The 25,828-nt window shown below is 38.8% G+C and overlaps 1 protein-coding gene across 34 annotated transcripts in view; it reads left to right on the top strand.

The window, feature by feature from the left end:
- Positions 1-25,828, top strand: part of Nrxn1 (neurexin 1) — a 1,071,743-nt gene that overhangs the window by 85,516 nt on the left and 960,399 nt on the right. For 15 of the 34 annotated variants that reach the window (XM_076559341.1, XM_076559345.1, XM_076559352.1 and 12 more), the window contains exons 3-4: positions 18,609-18,626; positions 21,945-21,974. The exons of 12 other annotated variants lie outside the window; for them this stretch is intronic. In XM_076559341.1, the coding sequence (XP_076415456.1) occupies positions 18,609-18,626; positions 21,945-21,974 (48 nt within the window). Of the gene's footprint in view, positions 1-18,608; positions 18,627-21,944; positions 21,975-22,735; positions 22,961-25,828 lie in introns of those variants that run through there. 7 more of the 34 variants (XM_042267519.2, XM_076559344.1, XM_076559343.1 and 4 more) reach the window with 4 other exon arrangements.

Here is a 25,828-nt window from a genome sequence, read left to right as displayed (position 1 = left end):
TAATGATGCACTGTGAGTCAATGGAAGAGGGTATAAATGTTCCAAACTAATCGGTCAAGAACTCTTGACAAATGTCTTTTCAATATTCATGTTCACTGTGCCATTTATGCTTCAGGTGTCCTGTGGTCAGGGACTTCTTGACAGATATCTTCATGACTAATGTACCTTGGGGCTCACTTGGGAAAATGTGTTTTAAGGTGTCAGTTCCATAGGCTCCTGTCTATTTTAGTCTTTTTAATATCTGGACTTCATTAAATCACTTCTCAGTGATTTTGCACAGTGTGCCCTCTGTGTTTGTCTCTGAGTAGGTGTGACTTTCAGGAGTTTTAAAATATACAGTGGAAAAATGCAACAAGTAATAACTAGTCATAGTTTTGACACTTTACAAGTACATTTACAAATGTTCTTCCCCAAAAGCTTCCAATTTTGGAATTACTTGATCTCAACCAACCATATGCAGATTTCACCCTGCCATGATCTTCCTCATGAACTGTGTAGAAACAGAGTAACTTAGGCTTTGAAACTTGACAAATGTTCTTATCCACTGCACTCCATTTTATATTCCCTTGCTTTACCTACATGGGAGTTAGTATTGCTTTTTCTAAGAAAATACATTATAGTACTGAAGAATTCAGAACTGGGTCAGCGGCCCACCAAACTGAGGCTCAGGGTTAGGCAAACTAGCTTTCCTGAAGCACGGTCTTGCATATTTATATATTTCTTTTGACTTCTCTCACACTTCGACGGCACAGTTGAATACTTGCAAAAGAGACCACTGCTGTGCCTGAGAACCTTACAACACCGACTGATCCATTCTACAGAACTCTTTGAAGTCATCATATGGGTCAGAGCCTGATCTAAACATTGTATGTAGATGACAGTTTACAGTGCAGTCTGGGTAATACATAGAGTCATTGAGAACATTCTTCCTAAAAGAAGTCTGTTTTGTCCTCTTAGTGTAAATGTCACTGGTTTGTTAATTGATATGCATCCCTGTGCCTTCATTATGGGTTTAGCACACTGCAGCGGTAGCCAAGCTGGCGTCCTTCAAGCACAGGGTTATTTAATTATTGCGGCTGGAGGCTTTAATCAAGTCTTTCTTATAGAAAACAAACAAATGATTAGCCTTTACAGTACAGGCATAAACAGGAGTTTGATTCATGAATTTCCTAATTATACTGCACCGTTTTGGAAATCAGTTGGCATTCAAACTCAGTGTTACTCAGTATACAATTTCCTTTTGCTAGATAGAAGCATTGTATAGGGTAAGACAATTCTTAAATGTATTAAGACAAAAATTCAGTTTCACTTATGTACTTTACCCCCCTTTTTCATCATAGAAAACTAGTTAACAGGATTAGAGAAATACCTAGATATCTACTGTATGCAATTTATGTAAGTCTCACTAATTTATAATTATACAATAAAGTAAATTTGATTATCTCCTAATTTACAGAGAGGGACATGGAAGCCACAATGAGAAATTACCTGCTCATTGTCATAGTATGGTTGGAACTATGAATTTGAAGACATAGTATTGATAACTTTCACAGAAGGCTTTAAACCCATTTTCTATAATTATGTAACTAAATTGGGCTAGCTCATCTCAGGCTGTTTTGCCCCCAAAGATGTGCTTTTACTCATGCATACCAGTTGGTAGCTAAATACACATTCCCAGTTTATAGTTCCCACTTACCCTGTTTACTATTTTAGGCAAGTGAAAAATCAATTTTGAAACAAGATCTGCAAGTCCCTTTTTTAATTCTCTCTAAACACAAATAAACCCGTGTGTTTGGAATGTTGAGGCCAATTTTGATTTTTATCAGAGGCAAGGTGGCTCTTCCATTGCTCTTATCCAAGTAATTCCCATGACTTTTCAGCAATCAAAGGCCAAGACCTAACAAAGATGATTTGCTTAATATTTGTCCTAAGAAGGTGTTTAGAAGAAACATAAAATGCACCATTGAATTTTCCCTCATTTCTACTGGCATGCATTTTCCAATGACTTTGCAGTTTATTTTCTTTCTGAGACTTATTGCATATTATTACATCTGTCTTTGCTTTTGATTTCAAGACTTGTCGGCACATAAATCTTATCAAGTTAAGAGTTACAATAGGGATAGTTGCTTCAAATACTTCCTACTCAGGCCTGTGGAATATTTTCTCGATGGGGTTCTGATGCAAAAAGAGAGGGTCCTGCTTTAGTTCTACATTTGATAAATCATTTTCTTTGTGACAAGCTTCTGTGGGATAACTCTGGTTCTTAGAGTTTCTGCTTGCTGGTGACATAAATTAGTAACTGAGCCTAGTTGTCTTCATCTGTAAAATAAAATTACATATGAACTCCTATCTCTATTTCAGGTAGGCAAAATATATGTCCTTTTTTAAAAATTTGGGTGAGAGTCTAAATATTGTAAATATTTTGGGTGGTTGTCTTAGCTCTTAGCCCCCCTCACCCCCCCTTATATTTTAGTTTTGAGTATTGTTGACAAGAAAGTCAGGATTCTAGTTTTCAATCACAAATTTATGTGAGAAGAAAATACAAATTTTAGCCTTATTTGGATTCCTACCCTCAGTTAGGGTGGAGAGACAGTAGCTCCCTGAAGTCTCTTTTCTAAGCAATTTGCTTCCTGGAGTTATGTTCAAAGCTGTAGCCCTGAGAACAAGGAGATACTGTACTATACAGCTGTGCCTTTGATTCTGTTATGTGTTAAAGATTCATTTCAGCTTTAGAATTCTAAAACTCTCAATTTTTAAATATGACTGTGTCTTATGTTTATTGATTATAAGATAGTACATTCAGAGTTTCAGAACCATAAATAAGAATAAGCATTAGATAGGGAAAAAAATCTCATTATACTGCTGTACAGCCTAAGCAGGAATCAGTTTAGTGGATTACAAGTCACTGAACGGTGTAATTGATGACTGTGACTGCACATGGATGATCCAGTTAACTCTGCATGGTGGGATAACCACAGAACAAGTGTAACCATAAAAGCATCCATCCCCATGGACTCAGGAGGCCTTTGTTTTATTACCAGACTAGCATCACTGAATGTAGTATTTTAAAATACCTAAATAAAGGTCGGGAACATTTGCAAAATATTTGCTTTAATCATTTTAATTAGGTCAATGTTTATATGTAATATCTATACATCAGATATGGTATTAACCAATTCAAATGAAACGTAAGTCTAGCTATTTAGCTCAAGATATGAAGAATTCCATTTTAAGTAGCTTTCTGGCTTTTCAAATCTAAAAAGGCAAATTGTGAGATAGATGAAAACGTGTTGAAATCTGTGGTAGGGCTTTGGAATCCATCTGGTCCAGATCTCATTGTAGTCAATAAATCACAAAGTTTATTAAAATGGTGCAAAATTTTGATTTTTATTTTCATCAAAATAATTTAATTTGATAAAAATTGGTTTTATGTTTCTAAATATACCAAGAAACAATGTAATTACTCTGAGCAAATGCTGCTCATATTTCACAGGCAATTGTAAATAAAGGAGCTTCGTGATTAATCATAATTTTGACTCAGGTTCTGTTTAAATGTTTTTTTTAGTTTGCAAGATTTATTCCCCACAGACACACTCAGAAACTTTTAGGGTCTATGTGACGAATTGGAGATTTGCTGAACATCAGTGATATAGAGGAAAGAACACAGGATTGGGCACCAGAGTACCTAACTCTGTCATTTAGTATTTCATTTAATTTCTCATGTGCTAAAATGTTTATGAAGTAATGAATAAAATAGATTATTTGTGCCCTTGGACCTTAATGATTTCTTTCTACTTTTGTGATAATTATTATGTCAGTTTATTAATTGAGATTACCTTAGATGAAGTATACCATGAGTTAATGATAAGTACTTTCTACAAAATACCTTCATTACCAGCCTTCCTTTAGCAATAACAATCCATGGAGAGAAGCAGGTGGACATAACCAGCTGATGACTCTAGAGCTTCTTAATAGCTTGAACAGAAGGGATACTAGATTCCTGTTCACTCTTCTCCCTCCAAAATATTTCTAATGATTAAAGTGCCTTAATTCTCTAAGACCAGTGGTTCTCAAGCTTCCCATTGCTGCGACCCTTTAATACAGTTCCTCATGTTGTAGTGATCCCCCCAACATAAAATTATTTTTATTGCTACTTCATAACTGTAGTTTTGCTACTGCTATGAATTATAATGTAAACATCTATGTTTTCTGATGTTTCTGTAAAAGGGTTGTCTGATCCTCCAAGGTGCATGACCCACATGTTGAGAACCACTGATCTAAGGCTAATTTAGGAAAATTCACAGTGGCAAAGAAAGCTTACCTGTGAAAAGAAACCTACTCATCCCTAACCCAGAGCTAGATTCATAGAAACTTGGAAATTAAAACAGTAATTAATAAGACATTAAGTATATATGTATGAAGCAACATATGTATGTGTGTATGTGTGTATATATATATATACCTGTATATATATATACCTGTATATATATATACACACATATGAATATGTATGTGTGTGTATGTACACATATAAGAGTAAAGATTCTTGAACATGCAAATTGAATAGGAAGCATTAATTATAATATTATCATATCATGGCCAGCATCATTAAATGGATATTACCTCAACATACAATTATTTAGGATTTGCTATTATTAAATAAATGGTTTTATGCTCCTGTGGTGAACCACAATGAGTGTATGGAGTACTTGAAACATTTGGCAAATGGGACAAAGAATAAATATTATTTTTTAAAGACATACAGACTCTTTAAACCTGAGCAGCAGCACAATCTAGATGTCTTTTAATTCTATTCTCCTGTTCTTTCCAAGCCCATTTCCAGGAATGATGACATGAAGCCTTAAAAAACTGTACATTTTTCACAATCGTGTAGATTTTGTCAAGATATCTAGTTACTTAAGAGATATGGTATAGTGTCTAGATTTTTACTATTTATTGTAATCCTTTTGCTCTGCACTATACTTATATTTTCAAATTTCAACTTTTTATTTTCATCTAATAGACCCATTTTAAGTGATTGGGTCTGTCCTTTCATTAGTCAGTCCAAACATTTTCTATGCTGTTTTAAGAGTAGCTTAGTAATCAATGACATCAAAGCTGCCTATGTGGTATTTCAGAAAATAGCGACTTTTCTACTCTTCATTTTCCTCATGTACTGAGTATTCCTTTCAATACTGTATGTGTTGAGCAGAGTTTACTTCAGTTAAGATGCCCATTGCGTACAAGGTGAGGTCCCACTATAATGCTTTGTTTCCAGTAGCTAATATCCAATACAAATACTGTACACAATAAACCTTTTGTTCTGCTGAAATAATATCAGAAATCTTTTAAGGTGATTAAGTTGATCTATTAATGCTTATTTATTATTTGATGTTAAGATAAGCTTTGCTTGATTTATAAGATGTAAAATTGAATCTAAATAGAATACTGACTTTGACTATGAACATGTATTTTCTTCTTTGGACTAAAAGAAATAACTGATAATGTTGTGTAATCTCTTTCAAGCCATTCTAATGTCATGGGGCAGGGCTTCAGCAGATGACTTCCATGTCCCTTGAGGATCATTTGCTCTTCCCAGTACTTATTTCATATACCAGCCAATAGCTCATGTGCTTGGGATATCAGATCAAATATTACTCTGTATGTACTTGAGGCCATAAATATATGTTTTATTTCCATTCTTACATTGCTTCCTTTATTACTGTATAACAGTGGAAATTTGATATTATTAACATAAAAAGGACACTTTCTGATAACTAGTGATCAGCATTTAGATCAGAATGGCAATAATTCTTTACGTCCTGAACATAAACTTAGTGGGTCTACCGAAACTTGATTATGTATTTTACTCAGTGTGTGTGTGTGTGTGTGTGTGTGTGTGTGTGTGTGTGTGTGTTGTATGATTTATACATGTATCTGAGGGTATGTAAGTGTTGTGCATGGTTTATGCATGTCTGAGGGTATGCTTGCCCATTCCTGTTCCTGTGGAAGCCAGAAGTTGATGTTGAATGTCTTACTCTATCTCTCTGCCTCTGCTCACTTACTTTTAGACATAGGATTTCACACCAGACTTGGAGCTCACCAGTTGTTGAGGTTGGCTGACCAGCAAGCCCCTGGGATTTTTGATTCCATCCCCAGCCAAGGGCTAATAGATGCACCCACTATGCCAGGTTTTTGCACGGTTATTCGGAACCTGAACTCAGTTCCTCAGCTTGTATGACAAGCACTTTACAGGCCACCATCTTTCTAGGCCTATTTTATTCATTCTTCATGTGACCATGATTAGTCTGTCAGTTTATTTCCTGACCAATTTTGCCACCTCACTTGCTTTGCTATTCCCCCAATTCATATTTTCCTGTATAGTGTTGGGTGTTTTTACAGTACTCATCATAGGCATTTGTTTTTTACAGAACAGCCCCTTAGCAAGCTCAGCCTCTGACAGAGTGGAGTGAACTCAGGATTCACACTACTCTTTTTAGCTTCACCATTTTCTGTGTTTGCTGCATTGCAGTCCTACAGGAAGGCTGGTGCTTTTGTCCATATGGCTTATTTTTCTACAATGTAATTCTGAACAGGAGGCCTGTTTGATTCGAATGGAGGTCTTTAAGTTATTATTTTATAAGAAAATTCCCTGTAAAAGAATGAGGTGCGATATACATTTTACCTGCTCTAAAAATAAATTATTAGCCTACTGTTCCTTAAAAATTGTCATATACTGAAATTTAAAGTCAATAATATTGGATAACATTGAGTGGAATACTGAATAGGATGAGCAATGATAATGGGTAATAAGATACTATATTGCTAAATTTAATTTATTAGCAAACGAGGTATTCAGGATATGATGTTATAATGGTTAAAAAAGACTTATGATTAAAAGTAATAATTGTTCAGAGTTTGAATTAGTCAAAAGCATTTAAGATGACTACAATAAAAGCCTTATTGGGTTATTTCTCAATTATTTTTATTATTTTGAAATTAAAGTGAAAACATTATATAGCTCTCTATGTTGCACAAATGCAATAACCACATCCAATCTAAATTGATATTTTCTTTTAGAATATTATTGTGAATTTAATTCATGCCCCTTAATGAACAGAAATAAAGAACACATACAGCTTGCTATCATTAGATATTATCAGAGACCTTTTAGGAGCTTTTTAACTCTCATGAGTACTCCCATAGCATTTTCTGAAATGGCAGAAATATAATCTGTGTTGTTCAATCTGGTAACCAGTGATCATACGGCTGCCAATCATGTAGAATTTGGCTGCAATAACCGAGGAGCTCCATTATTGCTATTGTTTAATTCCAAGTGAAATGTAATAGTGGTATCACACACTTACAATCTGAGCACTTGGAAGGATGAATCAGGATGGTGATGCGGGGTTTATTTCCATCCTTATCTACAAATACATAATTTGTAAATACAGGAGCAGGTCTTGAAGAACCAAGCACTGAGCCTAGCTCAATGGAAGAATACTTGATTTGATCTCTAGCCCTATTTGTACAAACATTAATAATTGAACCTGATATATAAGAAAGTCTACATCTTATTTATTGCTTGTCATCAATAGAATAACTATTTTCAGTGTTTAAAGAGTAGATGTGTTACTAGTAATAATGTAAATGTATTTATTATATTTTTCTTAATCTAGTTTTGCTAGGTTTTATGATAGAACAAAGTTGAAATAAAAAAGCAAATTTCAAGTTTTCCCATGAAATGCAGCACAATTAGATGTATGTTTGTTGGCCTACTGGTCAGTGTGACGCCAGCTGAGAGCGTACTGATCTTTGTTAGCATGTTTTTGTTATTCTTGTTTGCTTTTTAAGGTTGGCTTCTAAAAATACTTAAGAAGCTGGGAAATCAGAAGGAAGTTCTTTTTCTCTCTCTCTTTTTTAATTGAAGTCATTATTATATAATAGTCTTGCCAGGCATTTTAAAGAAACATATAATGAGTTGTATAATAAACATGTAATGAGTTAAATTTTCAATCCCAAAATTGTGTCCAAAGAATGCAGTTTTTTTCCCATGACAACCATAGACCAGTTTGTACAATGTTAAGAAATAACCTCTCTATAACCTTTCCATTATGTTACTTAAAGAGTAAATTGAACTACAGTGAAGGATGGAGTTATGTCTTGTGTGACCACAAATGAATTCTTCACTTATATTCACGTGTGTTTGCTTAACTGGAGCCTGACATTTCAGGGCCACATTAAATGAGGAAGTGAGTAAACCAACAGGTAGAAGACAGGTTGTTCAGCCTTGTGGAACCCCCTTACACTTGGGCTAGCACTCATGTCAGCTCATTGATTACTAGAGGTTAGTTCCCAAACTACATGTGTGACCTCTCCAGTGGTGTCAAACTGGTTACATTCTATTTTCCTTTTAGTTTGTTTTCTGAAACATTAAAAAAAAAAAAACAAACAGAAATTTGCCAATATACTTAGCTTTTATTTCCTTCCTTGTTGCTGATTCTGATAGTAAAAATATGACTTTCATGCCTAGCTCCTAAGTGATACACTATACAACAGACATGTGAAGTCCTATTTGATCAGATGTGCTTGTCTCACTAAAGTGAAAGGAGAGGTGGGCCTCATATGGCAAATTTATATTGGATAAAATCAATGACCAAATATTTACTGTTGAATGAAGAGAAACTTTACCGCAGATGTTTTTCAAAGGAAGCAAACTATTTTGGGCTGTGAATGAAATGCATGGCTTCCTTTAAGTTTTAAAGACAGCAAAGTATTTGGAGAATGCCCTGCCCTTCATTTCAAGCATTTGGAGTGCCTGGTAAATATGGTTAGGAGCCCTGGCCTCACCATTGATGTTAAAGTTAGAGCAAAGATTTTATTTTCTAGATGTGATTTTTTTTTTCAAGAAAGCAAATTATTCTAACAATATAGGAAGAATGTTCAACTATTTTACAGTATTTTTTCTTTGACTTTATCGAATCAACAAAATTTTCCAATTAATTTAGAAACTCTTTACCTACAGTGTTCCTGCTCCGCACAGCTAGATAAGTGAGACAGTTCAGTCTTTGTCCAGTCCTCTTGTTCGTTAGCTCTCTGGATGACTTGGGCAAGCCACTCAGCTACACTGTGCTGATGAAGGGGATCATGTGACGATGAAAAGGTGTCAGAGTCAGCCCACCAAAAACGGCAGCGACTCCCCAGGTGCTAATCCCGGATTTTCATTCTCTTTTTGGTAGAACATATGGACTACATTCCTTCAGAACTTCTAGCACTTCCTCATGTTTTGCAAAAATTTACATTCTTCTTGTTTGTTTTCAACTTTCATTAGAAAGTAGAATGGTTGATTCTGAAGAATAAAGTAAAGTTTCACTTTAACCTGATTTCAGTTATTATTTTTAGGAAATAGGAGCAGCAGTTTCTGGGAAACTGCCAACTTACAAATATGACATTTGTCCCTAGGAGGCTGTGGGTATCACCTCCATTTTTTACCTGAAAACAGTGATTTCCTGGGTTTAAACCTCAGGTCATCATAGTCTAAATGATTTGAATTTCTGAAGAGTGGAGGAACCCTTCACATCCATTTTCTTCCTTTGTAAATAACCTACACTGAAAAGATCATTAAAGATTTGTTGGTTTATTAGCAGTATTTTAGTCTAAGCTGAGAGTTTCTGGGAAATTTTAAGTCTGATCCAATTAACTTAACCAGAAAGAAAATACATTCCAATGCTTTTCAATGTTTTCTACAAAATTTTAGCATTAACTGCAAATCCCAGCACTTGCAACTATATTGAATTCTGCATATGAAGCAAAGTAAAAAATGAAAAACCTCTGAGTTGTTTAAAAAGTCCTTTTATTATTCAGTGCATTTTCCTCTTAAAGTATTTAATAAATGTGTAAATCTACTATTGAATTTAAAATAACAACTAACAACATTTCTTATTTTGTAATAAGTTCTGTTTTTTTGTACATATAAAAGTATTTAATTGGTAAGTCAGTCATATTATATAAACAGCGTTATTTTTATGTAATATATGTAAATTTAATTTGTTGAGCGCTAAATTTAGATTTCTTTTTATAATATAGTTTAGTCATGTTTTATGCAAAGTCCTCTGAATTTCATCATAAAATTCTTTTGGTTTTTCTTAGAAAAATTAAACAGATGTGTTTTGGACTGTTCTGAGAACCCAAGCCTAGACAAGTAGTCATAAGTATTTTAAGGTTTGTTTGAAAAATGTCTGTGATAATGGTTTGTGAGCAAGAACAACAACGAAAAACTGGCCATCTCAGACATGGTCGGCATCTCCTTTAGAATAAGGAGGGTTGGCCTCCTTTAGTAGAATTTATTTTCTCTGTCAACAATGCAAAGATTAGCATACACTGTGTAGTGTTCTCTACTACACACACACACAGGCCCAAAGACTGCTATCCATTTGGTCATAGACAAAACCACACTGAGTATTGGAATCCCAAGTGCACCCAGAAACATGGATGGGCACATACAAAATTACCCCCGACTCGGGCCCCCACTTTCGTTTAGGCTTTCTAAATATTCTGACTTCAGATTCTCAGAAGGGCCGACACTGCTCATCTGATGTAGCATTTTTTTTTTTTTTTTGAATGATTTTGAAGCATAGTGGCTTAGCTCAGGCAGGGAAGCTCCCAGGCAGCACTCTGCTCCATGTTATCTGTCAATCCCATATGAGAAAGCACTTATTACTAAGCAAGTAATTACAAGATGGCTAAATGGCTGGAACAGATGCACCATAGACTGTGTTCATTACCATTCTACGCAATGTCTCCTTCCTAAGTTCAACTCCTGAGAAGAATGTAGAAATATTGAACTGAAAATCTCTCTATAAATCATAACGAAAAGTGAAACAATTTTAAGCAATATTTGTGATGACCTCTTATGTAAAGAAATTACATTTTAATGGAGGATTCATTGAATATGGGTTGTAATAGGTTGACCAGTCGGTGCCAAGTTCCCACAGACCCCCCAGACAGCTTCAGTACCAGAACAGGCAGGCGTCAGTGCCCCTCTGCTCCTGCTGTCCTTCCTCTCCCTCTTTGCTCTCATTACTCTCTCTGAGTGTTGACACTGAGATAGGACATTTTGAATGAAATACCAGGTCTTTTTACTTTCTAAAATGTCTTCGAATACCAAGGTCATGTCTCTCCTGCTGCACTTGGTCTAGAAGTCGCTCCCCTTTCACTCCTGGGCGGTGAAGAAGTCCACTGGCTCAGCTCCAATTGGCTGCACTCATGCCCCCGGATCAGGACGGAGCAGGCTGCTGGGAGAACCTTGGAATCTCCTTTCGGTAGTTTTGGAACAGGAGCTGAGGCCATCTGTTTAAAAAATGCTTTGTAATTTGCCCGTTTCTTGCCCAGAGCTGTTTCTTTCCTCTTGTAAGTGTCCATAATGGACCTTTATGCTTTATTTTCCATTTGAACCTCCTCTTGCCTGGCCAATGTTTCTCTTCCTCTGGCTGAGTGCTGCATAAATCCACAGTTTCAGTGATTCCCTCCCTTTCCTGGTCCTTGAAGTAGCCTCAGACTATTGAGGTTTTCTAAAGGCTTTCACTGCCAAACTAAGAGAAAAAAAAAATCAAGGCCAAGCAAAGCTCCATCCTGTGCCACCATGGGAACCAGACCCTTCCATCCTGGCATCCAGTCCCTGCAGTAAGGGGTAAAGTCTTAGGAAGCAATGTGAGGAGCTAGAAAATGAGAGTAGGGATGCTCCAGACTCACTGAATGGGCCAGGACATAGAAGTGTAGCTTTGTTCCTGCTGCTTCCCGCCGCCAGCACCAGGGTTGCATCTGTGTGACAAGTTACCTGTAACAGTGCCAGTTTGGATGGAAGAGAAAGGGAGCGAAGGACAATGAAGGGGCCAGTCACAGGCCACTGAAAGGAAAGGAAGGAAGCCCCAGTGTGGAGTAGGGACTATGCCCGAGTGGTTCCTGGTAGCTTCGCTGGCCAAATCTTAAGGTCTGCCGTGGCGCACAAACTGACCACTGCTGCACATATAGACGAGGACCCTCATATTGGTCAACATGTTGATTATACCAAACGGTGTTGTTTGTGACATTTTATTCCAAATTTTGTTTACTCAGCAGGGTTCAGTTTCTGCTGGTGGGCGGGTGGGGGAGGAGCGGATACTGAAATAAACACACTCATTTTCTTATTCATTTTTCTTTTTCTAGATGCATATGCTTAGGATCAAGTGCAGAAACTTTAAGGAGATTTTTAGGCCATGGGCCTGAGCTCCAGAAGCCTAAATAGGTTAAGCGCACCATCTCCATCAGCAGGCCAGTTAGAGGCCAGTTGTGGTGAAAAGAGAGGACAGAGAAAGATACAAAAGGATCTAGTGTTCCCAAGTTCATGTTAGCAATTCTGACATGATGTTCAGATTCACTAAAGGACAAGGGGTATGCGTAATTAAGCAATCCTTGTCAATGTATGGTCCTACTAAGCTCCATGATTGCTTCCTCTCCGGTCTCTCAAGGTGTTTCCATAAAATGCTAATCATTGTCATTAACTGTGGAGACCCTTTGGTTTCTGCACAATGACTACTCTAGTTCCAGGTACAGTCTCACCTTCATGGATAATTGTCTATATTCATATGTGTGTGTGTGTGTGTGTGTGTGTGTGTGTGTGTGTGTGTGTGTGTGTGTGGTGCAGGGAGAAGGTGGGGAGAATCTTGCCTAGAGATCTTGCTCTTCTTGGAATCCAAGGTGACTAGATTTAGGACAATGACTTACCTGTGTGACTTCAGCCCGGAAGGATGACATATGTTAGGTAGGTGGACCCAAGTAGGAACCTGACCTGACCCAGAATAAAGGAGACAGACACCAAATAAAGACTGAGGTGCCAAGTGTTTATCTTTCACTTAGTTCTCTGTGGGGCCGCCCGCCCAACTGAGATCTCAAAACTGCAGTGAAAGCAGCTTCTGTGTGCCTTCATGATAGTCTCTTCTACTGGCTTGCATTCTTACAAGCTAGCAGCAAAGAAACAAATCTCACTAGCTACACTTCTGTAGTAACTTAGACACAGTGCAGTAGTCTGCTGCTTCCCTTATGCCAACACACAGCTATCATTCCTAGAATGACAGGCTCCTTGGTATTTGATGCCCATTTGGTGGGGAAGCATGTTTTAAAGGAATGAAAGGGAAATTTTTTTACAGGTTTGGATTCCTGGCTTTTATATAGCTAGGGAATACAAAAGCAAGATTTTCATAAATGGCACAGTAATAACAGTAGAATTGATTACCGAGAGACCTGCTCATGCACCAGTAAAATTAGTTAGGTCTGCAAAACTAAGAAGCCAGGATTGCTTCCTTCCTGCCTTCCTGCCTTCCTGCCTTCCTGCCTTCCTGCCTTCCTGCCTTCCTGCCTTCCTGCCTTCCTGCCTTCCTGCCTTCCTGCCTTCCTGCCTTCCTGCCTTCCTGCCTTCCTGCCTTCCTGCCTTCCTGCCTTCCTGCCTTCCTGCCTGCCTGCCTGCCTGCCTGCCTGCCTTCCTGCCTGCCTGCCTTCCTGCCTGCCTGCCTGCCTGCCTGCCTGCCTGCCTGCCTGCCTGCCTGCCTGCCTGCCTGCCTGCCTGCCTTCCTGCCTTCCTGCCTTCCTGCCTTCCTGCCTTCCTGCCTTCCTGCCTTCCTGCCTTCCTGCCTTCCTGCCTTCCTGCCTTCCTGCCTTCCTGCCTTCCTGCCTTCCTGCCTTCCTGCCTTCCTGCCTTCCTGCCTTCCTGCCTTCCTGCCTTCCTGCCTTCCTGCCTTCCTGCCTTCCTGCCTTCCTGCCTTCCTGCCTTCCTGCCTTCCTGCCTTCCTGCCTTCCTGCCTTCCTGCCTTCCTGCCTTCCTGCCTTCCTGCCTTCCTGCCTTCCTGCCTTCCTGCCTTCCTGCCTTCCTGCCTTCCTGCCTTCCTGCCTTCCTGCCTTCCTGCCTTCCTGCCTTCCTGCCTTCCTGCCTTCCTGCCTTCCTGCCTTCCTGCCTTCCTGCCTTCCTGCCTTCCTGCCTTCCTGCCTTCCTGCCTTCCTGCCTTCCTGCCTTCCTGCCTTCCTGCCTTCCTGCCTTCCTGCCTTCCTGCCTTCCTGCCTTCCTGCCTTCCTGCCTTCCTGCCTTCCTGCCTTCCTGCCTTCCTGCCTTCCTGCCTTCCTGCCTTCCTGCCTTCCTGCCTTCCTGCCTTCCTGCCTTCCTGCCTTCCTGCCTTCCTGCCTTCCTGCCTTCCTGCCTTCCTGCCTTCCTGCCTTCCTGCCTTCCTGCCTTCCTGCCTTCCTGCCTTCCTGCCTTCCTGCCTTCCTGCCTTCCTGCCTTCCTGCCTTCCTGCCTTCCTGCCTTCCTGCCTTCCTGCCTTCCTGCCTTCCTGCCTTCCTGCCTTCCTGCCTTCCTGCCTTCCTGCCTTCCTGCCTTCCTGCCTTCCTGCCTTCCTGCCTTCCTGCCTTCCTGCCTTCCTGCCTTCCTGCCTTCCTGCCTTCCTGCCTTCCTGCCTTCCTGCCTTCCTGCCTTCCTGCCTTCCTGCCTTCCTGCCTTCCTGCCTTCCTGCCTTCCTGCCTTCCTGCCTTCCTGCCTTCCTGCCTTCCTGCCTTCCTGCCTTCCTGCCTTCCTGCCTTCCTGCCTTCCTGCCTTCCTGCCTTCCTGCCTTCCTGCCTTCCTGCCTTCCTGCCTTCCTGCCTTCCTGCCTTCCTGCCTTCCTGCCTTCCTGCCTTCCTGCCTTCCTGCCTTCCTGCCTTCCTGCCTTCCTGCCTTCCTGCCTTCCTGCCTTCCTGCCTTCCTGCCTTCCTGCCTTCCTGCCTTCCTGCCTTCCTGCCTTCCTGCCTTCCTGCCTTCCTGCCTTCCTGCCTTCCTGCCTTCCTGCCTTCCTGCCTTCCTGCCTTCCTGCCTTCCTGCCTTCCTGCCTTCCTGCCTTCCTGCCTTCCTGCCTTCCTGCCTTCCTGCCTTCCTGCCTTCCTGCCTTCCTGCCTTCCTGCCTTCCTGCCTTCCTGCCTTCCTGCCTTCCTGCCTTCCTGCCTTCCTGCCTTCCTGCCTTCCTGCCTTCCTGCCTTCCTGCCTTCCTGCCTTCCTGCCTTCCTGCCTTCCTGCCTTCCTGCCTTCCTGCCTTCCTGCCTTCCTGCCTTCCTGCCTTCCTGCCTTCCTGCCTTCCTGCCTTCCTGCCTTCCTGCCTTCCTGCCTTCCTGCCTTCCTGCCTTCCTGCCTTCCTGCCTTCCTGCCTTCCTGCCTTCCTGCCTTCCTGCCTTCCTGCCTTCCTGCCTTCCTGCCTTCCTGCCTTCCTGCCTTCCTGCCTTCCTGCCTTCCTGCCTTCCTGCCTTCCTGCCTTCCTGCCTTCCTGCCTTCCTGCCTTCCTGCCTTCCTGCCTTCCTGCCTTCCTGCCTTCCTGCCTTCCTGCCTTCCTGCCTTCCTGCCTTCCTGCCTTCCTGCCTTCCTGCCTTCCTGCCTTCCTGCCTTCCTGCCTTCCTGCCTTCCTGCCTTCCTGCCTTCCTGCCTTCCTGCCTTCCTGCCTTCCTGCCTTCCTGCCTTCCTGCCTTCCTGCCTTCCTGCCTGCCTGCCTGCCTGCCTGCCTGCCTGCCTGCCTGCCTGCCTGCCTGCCTGCCTGCCTGCCTGCCTTCCTGCCTTCCTGCCTTCCTGCCTTCCTGCCTTCCTGCCACCTTCCTGCCTTCCTGCCTCCTTCCCTGCCTCCCTCCCTCCCTCCCTCTCTTCCTCTCTGCCTTCCTCCCTTCCTTCCTTTTATATCCTGACTGCAGTTTCCCCTCCTTCCTCGTCTCTCCCCTTCTCCTATGACCCCACCCAGTCCTCCTTCTTCTATTCAGAAAAGGGCAGGCCTCCCATGGATATTGCCAAAACATGGCATATCAAGTTGTAGTAAGGACTAAGTACCTTGCCTTATATTAAGTCTGGGCAAGGCGACTTAGTATGAGGAATAGGGTCCCAAAAGCCAGCACAAAAGAGTCAGAGACAGCCCCTGTTCCCACTGTTAGTAGTCACCCAAGAAGACCAAGCTACACAACTGTCACACATATGCAGAGGGCCTAGGTCAGTCCCATGCAGGCTCCCTGGTTGTCCATTCAGTCTCTGTGAGTGCCTATGATGCCAGGTTAGTTGATTCGGTGAGTTTTCTTGTGACTTCATAAGCCAGGGTTTTTATGTGTAAGAGATGTGTCCTCCTTTGACAAAGTCTACAGGTAAGGCCAGGTGGGTCCCTTTCTACTTTGTATTAAACTGATAATAAACTGCCTTCCCGTGCACTAAGACGTGCTGAAACTCAGCTCCTCCCTGTTACTGCTCAAAACTCTAATAGCATTTGTTTGCACACTCACTGAAGTTGGAAAGATAAAAAATGTATTTTCTTCTAATTTAGCATCCACCATTTCACATAGGAACAGGCTAGAAAGCCAGGGGAAAATGCCAGGTGACGGATCGAGTACCATAAGTTAGAGTTGCAGCCACATTGTGAAGTAATGCATGGGCTAGCCTCAGGTCAACAAGTTTTAACTATCATTGTCAGCAAATGGACACCAGAATGTAGTGTAAAATGAAAGGAAGAGAGAGAAGCTTGCGATTTTTTTCTTTTCTGTTTGTTTGTTCAGGGTGTGTGTATTTCCATTATTAAATTTGAAAATTGTAGAAACTTAAGGCAAGTCTGGTTGAAGCCAACTCTCTTCAGCATGTTTTAAATGAAACTGATATATCCTTTTATATTTCACTCTAATAGCTTAGCTCTTTGGGAAACCCACATATTCTGAGAAAAATTTTCTCAGCATACACAGGTCAGGTTTAGTTGTACATTGGGCCCAACCTGAATTTACACACCAGATGCCCCTCAGTTAAGCACATTCTCTCTCTGAGTAAGAATGGAGAAAACCTGAATGTCAGAGCAGGATCTACAGAGCGACCTTTGGACCTTTTCCTCTCCTAACAGTGAAAGAGAACTGTTGTTTGTGGATGGAGCCAATGACCTTAACCTGACTGCTGCAGCATCCTTTCCTAAGTCACTACTCTGTGCTTTCCTTTTCTTCTTTTTCTTCCAGCAATTCAATAACATCAGAGGGATTGATTCTCCTCAGAATTTAGTTTTATTTTAATGATCATATTGAGTAATCATTGAAAAAATACCTTAAATAGAAATAAGTTTCCAGAGGCAGATACAAACCAATGTATATCATAAACATAGTTATTTGCATATTTCCAATATAAAGTAGTAAACATATTTAAATATTTGTTTATATGTCTTGTCAGAATACCTATTGATAAGTGATGAATTCAGTTTACTTATTTAATAAATTAAAAACCAAAATAATTGAAAAAAACCATACCAAATATTTGAATTTTTAAAAATGTTTCTTTAAAAAATAAACTCTAGCAAACCAAGTATTGCCTAAAAGCATCGTGTCCCCACTAATCAGGTGCCTCTTACTATTAGAATGAGTTAATATACCTGTGTATTTCAGTCTCTAGTTATATGATTCAAACAAAATCATGACTCTAAATTTATTGATTAGTTCATCCACTAGAGAAATAGCACTTAAACTTTTAAGTATAAATGGCACATTTATACTCATTTTTTTTCCTCCAATTACTTACATGCATATTGCTTTAGTTTTTAAACTATTTTTGCTCAAATGATCCCTGAATAATGTAAAGTTAACTAAACAAATATAAAAATATAAGAATGACAATAGAACTTCAGTCAATATAATTAACTACTAAAATGTTATAAGTATTAAAACCTTGCTTTTCCCTGAGTTCCTATGACTGCGTTCCCTTCCCAGTCCTATCTGCCAAGTCCTATGTCTTAAATAGTCTAGAATTGCTCAGTAAATATTAATCAGTTTAAGCCCTGTATACTTAAATGGGATATATATGTTGTGTGTTTATGCATATATGTACACATAAATATATATCATATAGGTTTATGAAACACAAGGAAACTTTTGTTAAATGTTAGCCTCAGCTTAGCCACGATAAGCCAGATTTAATGTGCTTCCTTTGCAATGGCCACTTTTTCTATTCACCATATTTTCAACAGCGTCTTAGTAAATTATAGCAAACCATCATTTATAATAAAACTGGACCTTATAGTAAATAAACCAAATAAATTATAGATACTAGTTGCACAAATCTATGTTGTATTTATTATTCTAAGGAAGTTATTAGAAACATTCAAAACCAAGGGACAATGGAAATAACATGTTTGGCAGAAGTAAAGTAACTTTCCGTGAAATTTCACAGCTATTACCAGTGGGCTTTCTTTTTACAGAGATTCAAATAAATATATAGAAATAGAGCCTTTTAGAATTACTAAGAGTAAAAATAAAAAGCTTTAAAAAAATTGCCTAGAAAGACCTTGCCAGCAACCTGTAGTAACAATACAGCTCACTTTACATGGAGCATTGAAAGACTTCTTAACAAACACCCTTTGTTCAGGACCTGACAGTGCTGTGCAATGGGAGGGAACCCGCTCCCCTGTGGCTTTGTTTTTCCCCCTGAATGACAGTGATGGAGCACTTGCATGATGTGTTTGGTGCCTTGCATGAGGAAGACATGCAAAGGCAAGGTCCAGTCTGCATGCTGCTTAATGAATGTTTTTCCTTTTCTCTCCTTCCCTGTCATGTGCTTTCAGAAGACAACAATGTGGAAGGTGGGTGCTTTCTACCTTATTTTCCAAATCCTTTGCTTTTTATTTCCCAGTATTACTAGAGTACATCTCGAATATAGACGGTAAGTTGACTTTTCTGATCATCCGTTGATTTCTAGTTATGTATCCCTTTGCATATGGAACACAAATGCACCCTCAACCCCACTAGTCTCAGGAATAAAAATGCCTTCAATCTTACTTCCAGTGCCTGATACATTTCAGCAGCCCATATGAGCCTTAGAATAATTAGTGCAGTGTTCTATATGGAAAAATGATACAGTGCTACTTCTTTTATTTAAAAAAAGAAAGTGTTTTTTTGCAGTTTCTGACACAGTGCATGGTCCTGTCTCCATTCTTTTTTTTTTTCCTTTTTTTTTTTGAGCAAAGTAGTTTCTTTTCTGTTGGACATGTTTACCATTCTGTCATTTTAATCTCCTTGGTTTGTTACAAATTATTCAAATTATAAAAGATCATAGATAAAACGCTGAAAATAAGAAAGAAACATAAATTCATATTGAAATACAAGTCATTGCCAGTGGAAATGAAAGCTCACATTTCTGTCTTGAGATCATGGGTAAGTATATTTATAACATAAGTATATGTGAAAACTAGGATGACTGATTCAGGTTTTCTTAGATTATCTCAATCATGGAATTTTGAGAAAGTTATATATTTTTTACCATTGGTTCCTATAAGCATATTTCAACATTTTATTGTTAAAGAATTTGAATGAAGTAGTCATGATGCTACCAGCCAAATCTTGAAAAGATAAACACAAAAAGTATTAGGTGCAGCTGAAGAATAGACAGCCAAGTTTCTCATCTTTTCCCACACATCTTTTAAAAAGTGGTCTTGCTGTGTAGCCCCCAGCCTGTACACATCCACCTTGCTTTACCTACTGAGTACAAGCACATATATAATATACATAATATATACATTATATACTCACAGCATTAACAATTGTGGGCAATGTGTCAACATGTATGTGTCAGGAGATGGCTTTTAACATAAATCTACTTTGCTGCAACAGTTTGAAATGCAGTAATTCCATAAAAAAAACCCTACATTTCTACAGATGAAGGATTTCTTGAAAAATTACTCTAGTGGAAGTGAGAATAGTATAGTTGAGGTGACAAAGGGGTTGTTTCTCTTTGAAAAGAAGACTTCACTGTAATACAACATTGATTAGTAGCAAGGTCAGCATCAAATTTGTGATCTTTTCATAGTCAGTAATTATTAATGAACTCTTCTGATACTCAAGCAAAACAGATAAAAATGTCTAAAGAAACAATATGTCATTTTGCCCAAATGTTGGCTTTGTATATCACTTCTGATTTTTTGTCTCATAATTTTAATATTGTGAACATACACTTGTGCCCCTTAATTGAATTTGAAATTTGTAAATCTTTCCTTTGCATTTTTAAACTCTTCTGTAAAATGTTCATTCTTTTTTCCTCTCTTTGAATCTTTAAGGGTCTTTAAAATCAATCTAATTAGTAGAAATGCTTCTCTGTAATCACAGACTCATTTGGTGCAAGGCATTGATAAGATACTCAGAATATAGGTCCTTAGTATGTTATAATAAAGTTATTAAATCATAATTTTAATGTCTCTGTTTACAGTGTGACTTTAAGAATGCAGCCAAACTCCTTTTAGAGGCAGAAATGAAACAAGGGGAATAGGAGTCTTTGGAGGATTTATTAATTTCCTTTTTGATTCAGTGTCAAAACCACCACATGCTTCCAAGTCATTTTTCTAAACTCCATAAAAGTTAGATCTTACCAGAGATAATTTTCTGATGTAGTCTACAAAACAGTGCTAGAAATACAAACATGTTATTAGGTGGAAATATATACATTCATATATATATATATATATATGTATATGTATATATGTATATATATATGAAATTAAATGGAAAAATGAAAAAATCTGAACAAATGAACCTCTTCACCATATAATAATTGAATTAATCACCATATAAAATATTTTTATTCACCTTTTTGATTATTTTTTTGAAATCACTTTAGAAATACTATGTTCCGGAAACATGATACTTCACTGTTAAATAATTTCCATATTATGTTGTGATTATTTGACAATTTCTAGTTGTATCTGACTTACCAAGATATCAGAATAAACTTAGAGTTTGAAAAAGCAGATTGGAGCAACTGGTGCACAATGTTTCCAAATTCAAAGTTTCAGATATATCTGAGGCAGCACTAGAAATTGAAAAGACAGATTTTTAAACTTGATACTGCATTTCTCTAATTGTATATCAAATTCTTAAAATATACCCAAAAGTTGTAGCTTTATTTCTGAGTTGAGACTAAGCACCTATGACTCATGATTTTCAGAAAAAGTAGTGTTTTAGGTGGCAAAAGAGCTTGCTAAGATGATCCCAATGGCTGGGCATGGTGGCACTGTGAGAGCCTGAGACATGAGGGCTATGAATGAGGCTGTCCTAGGTTACATATTGAGACTATGCTTCAGCACCAATCAAAACAAGAATATTTACAGTTTTCTTTAGAAAAATAGTGATCTTCATGAAAATTTCTTGGTGACATTATATCTGCAGTGTATAGCTTAAATAAATAAAGGAACATGAACACAAATCAACATTTAATTAAAATAATAAATAATTTTGATTCTCGTGAATAATTAATTGAACCTATTTAAAGCTTACCCATTGTTTCTTAGAAAAATGATTGTGTCATAAATCCAAGCTTTTCAACTGCATGTCTAATTATCTTGGTTTTGCACTTGAGCAGATATAATCACTTGCCACGTGTGTCAGACCAGGGTACATTTCTGCATTGTCATTTCAGTGTGACTAAGGGCCTGCCCCACCCCCACCCACATTTAATTATCAAACTTCTCATTTTTGAAGAGAGGAAAAAGATCAGACCCAGCCCATGTTAAAGACATTCCTTGGGGTGTTTATAAAATATAATTTCATCAAGGAACCATGGCAAGCCCTATAGGGACAATGTTCCAAATGTTATCAAAGGGCAAGAAGGGCAGATGCACTGTTTAAGGGACCGGTTGGATTTACACCAGGCTCTCATATTTTTGCTTGTTCTAACTAATACTTAGAATGCACAGCACAGCATGTGCTGATGTTTAAATTGCAGTTTTATAACTCTTTGCCCCAAAGCATTCCAACCAAGGGTTGAAAGAATGTTTTCGATTTGCCTCTGTGATACAGACATGTCTCATAGGAAGCAAGATGTCTGTCACTGAACATTTTTGTCACCGTGACAACCCTGCCTTCCCATGCTCCCTTGTTTATTGCTGACTGTGCTCTTGTTTCCCTTCAAGGTCTGGCGCACCTGATGATGGGCGACCAAGGTATGGGCTCTGCTCCTTTTCCACTCTGCTTTCAGTGTGTTCTTGTTCTGTAGCTGCTTTCAAACCATCGCTGCAAAGTATGGGCGGATGCTTGGAAGTGATGTGGCTGCAAATGAAATACATAGCTTTTGTTCACCTTACTTTTCCATGGTTATATCTGCTTTGATTTGTTGGTTTGATGTTGGTTTGCTCCTGTGACTTGTTTCCCTCCATCCCTTGCACTATAACATCTGCAAACAAATAAGAGTAAGAACTGTGGCTGAAACCTTCGCTTTACTGATCAGTGTATGTGGGAAGAGTGTGTACAGTAGAGGAGCACCAAGAGCACTCAGGAGCTAATGTCTGAAACACCCAGGCTCATCTGCTGCATCAAGATTCCATTCTTCATCCATGCATGGCAGTTTGGGAACCTGCAGACAGCTTTGGCTCTTGGCTTCCAGAGTGCTGATTGTTAACATTCCATGCAGTCGATACTTTTCTACCTATGGCCATTGAGATCCTTCTTTTATGTAATCTTGTAACATGAGCATGGGCTTCCAATCCCTTGCATGTATCTGCCTGTAAAAACAGGCAGAATTCTCAGAATGTACAGACTGCCTTTCCATTTGTCTTCAAAACATTGTTTATGCTTTCTTGTCTTGTTTAATTTTCTGAGAGCAGTGCATTTACATATATTCATAATTCTTCTTGTTGTTTTTCTCCTCTTTATTCTCTTTGTCTGGAAATCCTTTCTTCATGGACCCATTTCATCAAATGCATAGGTAAAAGTAAAGGTACTACATTATTTTGTTTCTTAGTATCATCTGTGTGGATTACAGTGTGTCTAAGTTATGCAAATGTATGTAGACCTTTGGCATTGGTGAAAGGTACTGGGAGGTAGGTATGTGTGCTAATGAATATTTATGAACTTAAGGTAAGAAAGAATCCATCAAAATATTTCTGCTTTGCCCTCCCATCTCCATGTATTGCTTTTTAGACTGATTTTTTTATGTCAGTTGCTTACATAATTAGTATATTTTGAAATTAGCTATAGGTTGTGGTGTCAGTTCCCACAGTATCATTTAATGGTAGTTAAATGATGAGTGTAGTAACTGTAATTATATCTCCCTCAAATATTCAACTCTCAATGAGCACACCTGCCCTGTCCATTCTGCCTGATGCGAGCATCCGCGTAGCACAGCTCCAGGGCTGCAGTGCTCTGGGTTCTTCCCTTAAGTGCCTGCGAGAGGTCATAGAAGCACATTGATGCATTGCAGCTCTAAAAGGCATCACTGTGACAGAGACAGAGAGGCAAAGCAAGCTTGCCTTTCCTTTATGCATACTAACTTTAAGAATGTTAATAGCAGCTATATATCCCAGTGTCACTTGGTAAATCAGGCATGAGTACTCTTTGAAAAATGTGGACTTAAAACCAGAAGGAGCATGTTCAATTAGCTATTCGGATCCACCTCCACTGTGTTTAGTATTGTCGTTAAAAGGAAATAAGTGACTCATAGCCCTGGCAAATGTTTAGAATGGCCTTTATTTGTTTTCGGTTGTGTAATAGTTAATGTTCCCTTGGTCTCTAATTCTAAGTCATTATTCTTAAATGCAGGAATATGTCTTTTCCTTGAATTCTATGACACTTTCTTATGTGCTAAAAGTTAACATCGTGACTCGGATGAGAGCTCACAACTCTACCCTCTTACGTTTGTATCATCTAGCATGGAACCTTTTCTGCTTCAAAAAAGCATCTGAACATGAGCCAAACCCTAAGTAAGAAATGACATCGAAGTTTAAAGTTGTAAAATAGAGCTTTAGAAACAAATGTTTGGATTCTGCAAGTCAATAGAACACCTGTCTCAGCTTTGCCCGCTGGCCATTTTCAATAGTACAACTTCATTTTGTTTTGAGTCTTAGTTACTGTGCCAATGACAATGTCATCAGCTCTCTCAAAGAGTTTGCGAGTCATTTGGGGGTATTTCCTAAAGTCTTTGCCTCAGGCTGACTTCCCATTGACAGCTAACTCTAGTGAGTGTGTCCCTAATGTTCTACATATTTTTCTGTATGTGGACACAGGGTTAGGATCATGTGTAAGAAATTGTCTTTCACTTTCCTGTTAGTAAAATATGCTTGTATATGTGTATACATATATTTGTATGAATGTATAAACATAGATTTTGAGTATATACACTCATCTATTATACTCTGAAAAAGTACCTCTTTTAAAAGTAACTCAAAATATTTTTCTAATTATATAACAAAACATATGGAATAGTTCATATTTACATCCAGCAGGTATATATTGGGTGTAATTAGTGTTGAACGTCACTTCAGTTTTACTATGTCAGTCTCAAATATTTCTGTTGGTATGGTAACATTTTTTTTCATTTCATCACTTTTTATCAAATTTTGCTTCCCAATATAAAGCTACAGAGGAAAAGATTTGATTTTTCTATTTCATTCTTTTTGAAAGGATCACTGGTATCAGTGTGTATTTGATGTTAAATGTCGGGGGGCTGGTATTTTGAACATCAGGGTTGCCATCATATAATTGTTTATTTTAGACATATAAAGATGAAAAATACACTTTGTCAGTCTTTCACTGTGAATTGATTTACCAAATCTACATCCTAGAGAAGAGAGTACCACTGTGATTATGTCATGACATCACACTCAGCCTATCAACATGGTAATGTGAATAAGTTAGTGCACAGGGCAGAGCTTAATAAGACAGCAGCAAATAAGGAGAAATTCAGCAAAGGTAAGAGTGGCATGAATCTAGGTCAGTGGATTTCTGCCTTGTGTCACTCCTCTAACATACTGTCTAGAAACTTCACTTTGTAGCTTTCTCCATCAGCTTAAACTCTAGTTGTGCATTAAAAAAAGATGCTAAGTCTGACCCGTGAAAAATAACTGGTTCACACTGTAAACTCTTGTTTCTTAAATCCTTACATTACCATGTAATTATGAAGCATCTTCTTCACTTTTCCTCTGGCAGAGTGAATGAAGAGAGCCTTTGAAATGAAACTCTGGAAACATATATTTTTGTGTCTGTATCTGGACGCAAAAGTGAATTCAAGAATGTTGGTCATCATTAACGTTTTGATTTCTTTCGTGTGAAATTTTTTTTTGTTACATTCCAAGGGCCCAGTTAGGAATGAATGCATTTCATTTAAAGAAAGCAAGTAAAGACACAAGTGAACAGGAGAGACGTTTGGATAAGCCTCTTCATCCTCCTCCTGATTTCTTCCTCCAGAAGGTAGCGCTGGAGTCCCTTTCTGATGGACCTTTCCCAAGCAGTTGTGGACCCTGACCTCTTCCAGCTCATTCAGGGTTTGGAATCTGCAAAATATTTCACCATCTGGGTATGACAAAAGTGGCTAAGACAGATGGGTGCGTGATCAGGGCTCAGGTTGTATGGTGGGAGATGAATGAAACGAATGCATTCGCCTCGTGGTCCATCATACTTAGGCTTTTCAGCTGGTTACTCTGTTTCAAACTTTAGCGTCAATTATTTAAATTTGTTTTATGATTTCTAAATGGAAGTGTGTCACTTTTAATTAAATACAATTAAGAATAAACTCCATTTTAATGAATTATAGCTTTCTTTTAAAGAGCTCATGCAGTGCCCAGAGCAAGTCTAAGTGCTGCTAGCTGTGTGTGACTCCAAATAGTCTTTAGGGTACTGTTTGATATTGATTTTACATTTTTTTCACTTGAAAATTGTTAATGGCATTATTTTTAGGATCACTGATAATGGTAATTTATTTTATTTTTACTTAGAATCTAAATTGAGCAACTTCCCTAGAAATTTAGTATTTTCCTCCTCCTCCTCCTCCTCCTCCTCCTCCTCCTCCTCCTCCTTCTCTCTC

Source organism: Peromyscus maniculatus, chromosome 22 (assembly GCF_049852395.1).
Source record: "Peromyscus maniculatus bairdii isolate BWxNUB_F1_BW_parent chromosome 22, HU_Pman_BW_mat_3.1, whole genome shotgun sequence".
Classification (NCBI taxonomy): domain Eukaryota; kingdom Metazoa; phylum Chordata; class Mammalia; order Rodentia; family Cricetidae; genus Peromyscus; species Peromyscus maniculatus.
The sequence above is the reverse complement of the archived record's forward strand: the minus strand, read 5'-3'. Positions and strand labels throughout refer to the sequence as shown.